At 35.5% G+C, this 7661-nt stretch overlaps 2 protein-coding genes across 2 annotated transcripts; one reads left to right on the top strand and one right to left on the bottom strand.

Moving 5' to 3' along the window:
• Positions 1 to 1015: 1015 nt before the first annotated feature.
• Positions 1016 to 2625, bottom strand: LOC112452798 (deoxynucleotidyltransferase terminal-interacting protein 2). The gene is made up of 2 exons (XM_025013201.1): positions 2435 to 2625; positions 1016 to 1749 (listed from the first exon to the last, which is right to left on the bottom strand). Exons 1-2 carry the CDS (start codon positions 2529 to 2531, stop codon positions 1067 to 1069), a joined length of 780 nt encoding a protein of 259 aa, XP_024868969.1. The 5' UTR covers positions 2532 to 2625; the 3' UTR covers positions 1016 to 1066.
• Positions 2626 to 4082: 1457 nt separating this feature from the next.
• On the top strand, positions 4083 to 6224 carry LOC112453587 (transcription initiation factor TFIID subunit 8). The gene is made up of 5 exons (XM_025014422.1): positions 4083 to 4305; positions 5028 to 5314; positions 5397 to 5547; positions 5637 to 5780; positions 5869 to 6224. The coding sequence occupies exons 1-5, from the start codon at positions 4176 to 4178 to the stop codon at positions 6033 to 6035; spliced, it is 879 nt and encodes a 292-aa protein (XP_024870190.1). The 5' UTR covers positions 4083 to 4175; the 3' UTR covers positions 6036 to 6224.
• The last annotated feature ends 1437 nt before the right edge of the window (positions 6225 to 7661 follow it).

The following is a 7661-nucleotide window of genomic DNA, read 5'->3' as shown; positions in this document are numbered from 1 at the left end:
GTATATACATGTGCATAAGGAAATAGACCAATCCATTTTCTTATGCGGAGTCTACAATGCGAGTCGTAAATCGTAAGAAATTGACCAATCGAATTTGAGGAAACTAATCGACTGTGATTGGTCACGTCTTGCGACTCCCATTGTATGTAGACCCCGCATACGTCTGTCTAAAAGAATTTTGCACGTCTGTAAAGCCAATTCAAAGATTTCTTCTAATAAAGAAACGTCGGTAAATTACTAACATTGTAAAGGCCATTGCACGTAACAAAGTTTTAGGGCCAATTTCACCAACCACAGTTAGCTTAACCGACGGTTAAAGTTAGCAGGATTGACCAATAGAAATGAATCCACCCTGCTTTCTATTGGTCAATCCTGCTAACTTTAACCGCCGGTTAAGCTAACTGTGGATGGTGAAATTGGCCCTTAGTCATAATCGTAAGGCTGTAAGAAAATAGACCACGCACAGTCGATTATTCTCCTCGCGCTTGAAGAATAGTCAAGAAGTGTGATTGGTCTATTTTCTTACGGCCTTACGATTTAAAACTAAAGGCCCGGACACATACTTCTGCACAACGCGTACGGCGTAAGCATAAGAAAATTGATTGGTCCATACACATGTGCATAAGAAAATAGACCAATCAGTTTTCTTATGCTTACATATTATGCGTTGTGCAGAAATGTGTGCTCCCCGCTTAAAACTTTGTTACGTGCACGGGCCTTAAGATCCCCTCCCTAACTGACTTCAAATCAAGTTCCGACTATGAATACGGATCTTTGATACGAGATTTAAATATAATTGATCTTAACTTGAATATTTTCCTGATTATATAAACTTTAAAAGTCAAAATTCCTTAATTCCTGATGGAGTTTAATTCTGTTAATAATATCATCTAATATGAATTTTTTTTAGAAATATATATATATAATGAGAAATATATATAGTATAATGAGATATTCACATATTTCTAATACTGAGATATTCTATATATATTGAAGGAAGAAAAAACAATATATATAATTTTTAATAATTTTCTGTTTCTTAAATACATAATAGCGGTAAATATTATTATTTTTTCTTTCCCTTAAGTCTTCTTGCGTGTTTGTGTGCTTTATAGTGCGTCTTTTGCTTCTCTTCGATAATCTCCTTATATTTACGTTTGTTGTACTTTGTGAATTCTGCGTCTACCATAAGTTCGTCAATGATTGTCCTCTTGCGTTCCTTCTTCGTGAGACGCGAAGAGTAGAAATCCATCGGGGAGTCAATAACTTTACCGACGTGGAAGTGTTTCGGCAGTACTTTCATATCGTTCTTTTTGTAAAAGTGTTTTGGGTTCAAGGCAGATCTCATTCTTAGTACCTCGAGGTCATGTCTGATCTCTGGGGTCATTTGTGGTGCATGCATGTTAAACCATCCCGCGCCCATTCCCATCCTTCGTTTCTCGCGTCGTTTGTGCATTTCCACGTGGTGTTTGCTTAACTCGTAGGGCGGTACAACATGCAACTGTTCAAAATCAGATTTAATAACACTCTTCTTCAAAATTTGGTCCAATGGATTGATCTCTTTTCTTATATGCGCTAATTCTTCCATTGGCTCCAAAGCCTCTTTCGTATGGGTTTTTTTCCAACCCATATCAGTTTCAAACTTTTCAAGATCAAAGTCCTTACTGGAAACAAGTTTCTTTTTTTCCGGTTTCTCTTTTTTCTCAATTCCTAGATAATCTGCGTCATATATCCTTGTTGGATCAATATCTAATAAAAAAAAATACAAATATTCTTTAATCCTTTAATTTACCATGGATTGATTACGTGTTCTGCAAACAACACTCACTTTGAAATATATATATATATATATATATATACTGAAACGCGCACTGGCAGTTGAACTGGCGAGAAAAAGATAGATGGTCAGAGGGGCCACACCTATCCTCGTCGTACACACTGGCATGAGTACAAAATTAGAAAAAGACAGGTGGTCCCTCCGAAGTGTTGAATAATAGCTTTTTCGATTTGTTGACTTGACCCGACCGAACTTTTAGTTTGACCCAAGTCGAATCGAATCAACAAATCGAAAACGCTATAATAGTCTATCCTTCGCCCTCGTTTTGCTTAGCTGTAGCATAGGCAGTGCGCGTTCCAGTATGTATATATATATATATATATATATTTCAATGACGACACTACATTAATCCAAATTTTTCCTCGAGAATGAAACGCTCTTTTCTCTGATTGCTTACGTGCTAAGCAAAAAAGCAAGATGCAGAGATATATTCCACTTATATTTTAGCTACGAGAAATAAGGCAATAATTTATGAAAAGGTTGGCGAATTACAATTTAATTATCCTAAATAATCGATGATAATCTTGATTAGCCAAATAATATGCTCCACGTTAAATCTTAACCTCACAAAGATAGAACAAGTATGGATATACGTACTGGTTTTAATTTCCATATCGTCGTCATCGTCGCTGTCTATTAATCGATCCCTATTTGTCAGGTCGAAATCACCTCTTGTATCAATTATTATATCCATTATAATTATTATTTAAGCTTTCTCTTTCGTCGCTGATCACACTGTGCTACTGTATGCTACATGCAGCTACATCTACATCGCTACATGCTACATCACCGTCATCTCACCTATACCCTATGCCTGCCTATTCCGGGTGCTTGACACAAGCGTCATTGGCCGCGTTCAGCAGACACAACTGTTGAGTTCGTCTTATCAACGCTCTACGTTGATTGGTTGGTTCTAAAAGTAAGGGTCAAAGCACATAACATGGCGTAGCGATATACGACGGTCGTAGTCCTCGACCTGACAGATCAGGATACGCCAAAGCTTGTGCGTTACTTACGTCCACGACTACGACTGTTATATGTGCTTTGGCCCTAAGAGCCACTCACGTTCGACTGCTACTCAGCGGCTTGGTCTGCTGAACGCGCCCATTCTGTCTCTTTTCAACATTTAAAGGTAGGTTTTCATAGTGAAATGCAGCAGCAGCAGTGAGCAGCAGTTTAGTAATTTCCTAGAAATGTTTAGGTTTGTTCGCGTCGCATACTCCAATAAACACCAAGAGCACTTGGATCACGGATAAAAAGTAGCGATTGGAGCAGATGAGTTTTTGGAGTGTGTTGGAGTGATCAGGAGCATGGTGGGGCATGCGACGCGAACAAACCTTTTGACTCACTTCCGGCGCAAATTTTTGCTGTTCATGAAATTGGTCCTAAACAGCCAATACTGAAGCCCAAATTTTGAGCAGCAAAAATTTGCGCCGGAAATGAGCCAAACATTTCTAGAAAATTACTACACTGCTGCTGCAGGGCACACACAACTTTCGTAGAACGTAACAGTAAGGTTCCGACCAATCGTATTGCTCGATTCTCATGCTAGGTCTACAATGCGAGTCATAAAGTCGTGAGTCGTAAGACGTGACCACGCACAATCGAATTTGAGGAGAATAATCGACTGTGCGTGGTCACGTTTTACGACTCACGACTTTACGACTCGCATTGTAGACCTAGCATTAAGGTCAATCCAGATCAAACTTGCATAGGTGCATAACCATATGCATAAAGAAACGGCGTGGTCTATTTCCTTATGCACATGCATATGGACCACGCACGTCTCTTAAGGCTATTGCACGTAACAAAGTTTTAGTCATAATCGTAAGGCCGTAAGGAAATAGACCAATCACAGTCAATTATTCTCCTTGAGCTCGAAGAATAATCGAATGTGATTGGTCTATTTTCTTACGGCCTTACGATTATGACTAAAACTTTGTTACGTGCAATGGCCTTTAGCGGGGAGCACACACTTCTGCATAACGCATACGGCGTAAGCATAAGAAAATTGATTGGTCTATTTTTTTATGCACATGTGTATGGACTAATCAATTTTCTTATGCTTACGCCGCGACGCCGTATGCGTTGTGCAGAAGTGTGTGCTCCCCGCTTTACTTGTACGGTTACAGACGGCCAAATTGAGCAACGCGATTGGTCGAAACCCCCTACTGTTACGTTCTACGGAAAGTGTGTGTGTGGCCAGCTTTATGGCTGCAGTCCCTGCAGTCCGATTCAAGGTAAAAATCCACCTTAATACGTGCCCGGGCCCGGGGCTTGGTTGGAAGTTGGAACTTGAAATTGTTGGAAATTCGCAATAAAAAGTCAAAGAAGAATCATGGATACACAAACAGTAAATACTCGAAGAAGGATATTGAACCAAGTAGTTTCCAGTATTTTAGTAGAATGTGGTTATGATACGTGTGATAAACAAGCATTGGAAACACTCACCGAAATGCTGCAATCGTGTAAGATTCAAATTTGGTTTTGAAGCACGTAACCTAAAATATCATATACGTCCACTTTTTAAAAACTTTTGTTCCTTGAGTCCTAACATATATTTATTATTATATATACTAACTGTGTTTCGTATACACATTAGATACGTTGTATACATAGAGGCTGCGTTCCGACATTCACTACCAGTACTACAGTGACATACACTACAGATTTTCAGTACTGGCAGTGAATATCAGAAACACAGCCCTACGCTTTATGTTTACAAAAAAATAAATAGCAAAAAATGATTTTGTTTTTTGTATTTTAGTTTTACGTGAATGTTGTTAAAAGATAACCTTAAGCATTGTCAAAAAATTTGATTAAGAGTATTAAGAAAATCGTAAAAAGAATAAATGTTACGAGATTTTAAACATTCTTTTATACATGCAATGTTTAAGAAACCACGTGAGGACGTGTACAAGTATCAAACGTTTCTATGGCACGTATATAAATCCTTTAAGAGAGTGTTTTCTCAGCCTTTACGTAATATATCAACCTCCCTTTATTTTATACGTTCGTGCTGATTAATATTTTATTAATTTTCGTTTCCTTTAGAAAGATTTAAATTTTATATTAAAATCTAACGTGTAACTTTTTTCTTGAATCAGATCTTTTAGAAATGCTTTAGGTTTTTTTTTTATTTTGTACGAAACCGTTCACCCCCCGTTTTCTTTTCACGAATGTATTGTAGTTATTGTGGAGATTGGAGCTTCAGGGAGAAATTATTGTGAACTTTCGGGGAGAACGGAACCTCTCATAGCGGATGTGATATTGGCATTGATTAATATGGGCATAAAAGTAGATAATATAGAGACTTATGCAAAGCGACAAAATAGGACAGTTTTACCGACACTTCAACAACAAACGCAGGCAAAACAGTTGAATATTTTGCAAGCCGGTGTTAAGCAAAGCCATCCGTCGCATATTCCAAACTATTTACCAGCTTTTCCTGATCCACACGCGTATATCAGAACTCCGGTGAATGTTAATTGAAATTATGCTAATTATAGCGTATACACTTTATTTTTACACATTGAAACTAATAATAGAAATATTGTAGACACATAAACAACCAGTGACGGAATACGAAGCAATCAGAGAAAAGGTAGCAACGCAGAAACGAGATATCGAGAGAGCTTTAACGAGGTTTATTGCCAAAACAGGAGAGACACATAGTTTATTCCTTACAGAAGATAACAGCATGTTTCCTTGTGAGAGAACTGTCACTGTATTACGTCCGTGATACGTCAATGAAGCAACACAATAAAAAAATCTTATCATGTATCTGTTTTCCTTTTAGTGATATCTTGCAAGCCACAATTTCCGAGTTATATTTCCGCTCTTCTACCACAAGATCAGATATTCGAGCCAGATCCAGACTTTCAGTTTGACTCAAACCCGGTGAAGAAGAAAAAGGAACAACAAAGCGAAGAAACAGAGGAAGGTACGAAGCTTCATATATATGTTATTAAGAAACATTTAAATATCACATAAAATTCAGTTAATAACTTGACATAAATTTCTGCTTGCAGGTAATCAAACGCAAAACGAAAATATGGAGCAAAATGGTGAAACCACTACTCAGCAAGATGTTATAGATAATCCATATTTAAGACCCGGAAAAATCCCAAAAAATAAAATGCCAGGTACGACGGTACTTGGACAACATTCTGTTAAAAAGGAACTGCTCGAATCTTAACACCATAATATAATATTAATTAATATATAAAATGAGGAAAAAGTTTCCGTTTATGATGGCTAATCTTATGAATTGTAAATAGAAGCTTTTTGAACTCGCCTTATGTACAGATCCATATTTTATATTTAATCCGTTTTTTATACGAATCATAAATAAAAATTAAGTTATGTGTATTATGATAAAATCAGATGTTTATTATTCATATAGTTACATAAAAATATTTCGAAATACATTTATTACTGAAAATTAATACATATCGTAACATTCCGTATCATCAATTTTTAGAATTGATCTACATTATGTTATATACGCTTGTGTGATTGTGTGTGTGTGTGTGGTGCGCGCGTGCGTGCGCGTGCACAGTCACACAAGCGTATATAACAATGTAGATCAATTCTAAAAATTGATATATATATGTCATCAATTTTTAGAGATATATATATATATATATATACACATAACATATGCTAAGAAATAATTATCGCCATAAATCATTGCACATGTTAGCACCATTAAAAATATAATATAGAAACGCAAAAGCCAAAAATATGATTCATATTATTATTGCATATAGAACTGATATAAAAATAGATATTTGTATTATATTAATAAAAATAGCAGAAGACATCTAAGTTTATTATTTACTAATTTTGAATACGCAACTGTCAAAATTCCTTTTTATTTAGAATATAACAATGACAATAAAGAGTAAATAATCATATGTCAATATAATCATATGATAATATAAATAATATAAACGTATACTATATCTAGTATGATTTCTCCCACATATCAACACACATGCGCGTGAGACTGACACTAATACTTTGTTTTCTCAAATTTAAAAAAGTTAAATTTATATTTTTGTAAATGTATTTTTATCTCACAAATACTAAAAATGATTCAGTTTTATAAACTTAGAGACTTGGGCCCGTATTCTGAACGCACTTTTATCGATAAAAGTGCGTTCAGAATACGGGCCTTAGACAATCCCATATAATTTATACGTAGTGTGTATAGCTAAATACATATGGCTATTTAATATATGTATAGCAATTATATGATTATATTCATACTTATATTTTGTAAAAATATGACATCTCTTAATCTCATATGATAATATTGTATACAAAGAAGATAAAATGTTATATAAATATGTGGCTTTTACAAATATTATTACGCTTAATTTTATCAAAAAATTTTTTCATTAAAACTTGTTAGAATTGTAAATATTTTGATACAGTTCGAAAAAGAAATCAACAAAGAAATGTATGTGTGTTTGTCTGTCTGTGTATCTCTGGATGTAAAATATATGCTATTATCATGTTATTATGTGTATGAATGGATATGAAGTACAGCAAGCGATTCTTTATGCTAAAAGAAACAGTTTTTTCCTTTAGCAAACGTGCGTCTGACAAGTAATTTTTGCATGAGAGCGGGTTAAAGTTAACAAATGAGCCACTAAAGAGTGCGCGCCGGCTCTGTAGTGCGATTCTGTAACTCGTTATGCGTCGTTATGTGCTCATAACGACAGTTGTGCAGCTTTTTTATTATATAGTATACCTGCGCAACTGTCGTTATAAACACATAACGAGTTACAGAATCGCATTATTGAGCGCCACATAG

This window comes from Temnothorax curvispinosus, unplaced genomic scaffold, assembly GCF_003070985.1.
Source record: "Temnothorax curvispinosus isolate PA1 unplaced genomic scaffold, ASM307098v1 QBEX01000305.1, whole genome shotgun sequence".
Classification (NCBI taxonomy): domain Eukaryota; kingdom Metazoa; phylum Arthropoda; class Insecta; order Hymenoptera; family Formicidae; genus Temnothorax; species Temnothorax curvispinosus.
The sequence above is the reverse complement of the archived record's forward strand: the minus strand, read 5'-3'. Positions and strand labels throughout refer to the sequence as shown.

Coding starts and splice junctions, on each gene's coding strand:
- LOC112452798 (XM_025013201.1), bottom strand. CDS start 2,531: ATGGATATAATAATTGATACAAGAGGTGATTTCGACCTGACAAATAGG. Junction 1,750..2,434: donor CGATATGGAAATTAAAACCA/GTACGTATATCC, acceptor TTTTTTTATTAG/ATATTGATCCAACAAGGATA.
- LOC112453587 (XM_025014422.1), top strand. CDS start 4,176: ATGGATACACAAACAGTAAATACTCGAAGAAGGATATTGAACCAAGTA. Junction 5,548..5,636: donor AGATAACAGCATGTTTCCTT/GTGAGAGAACTG, acceptor TTTTCCTTTTAG/TGATATCTTGCAAGCCACAA. Junction 5,781..5,868: donor AAGCGAAGAAACAGAGGAAG/GTACGAAGCTTC, acceptor TTCTGCTTGCAG/GTAATCAAACGCAAAACGAA.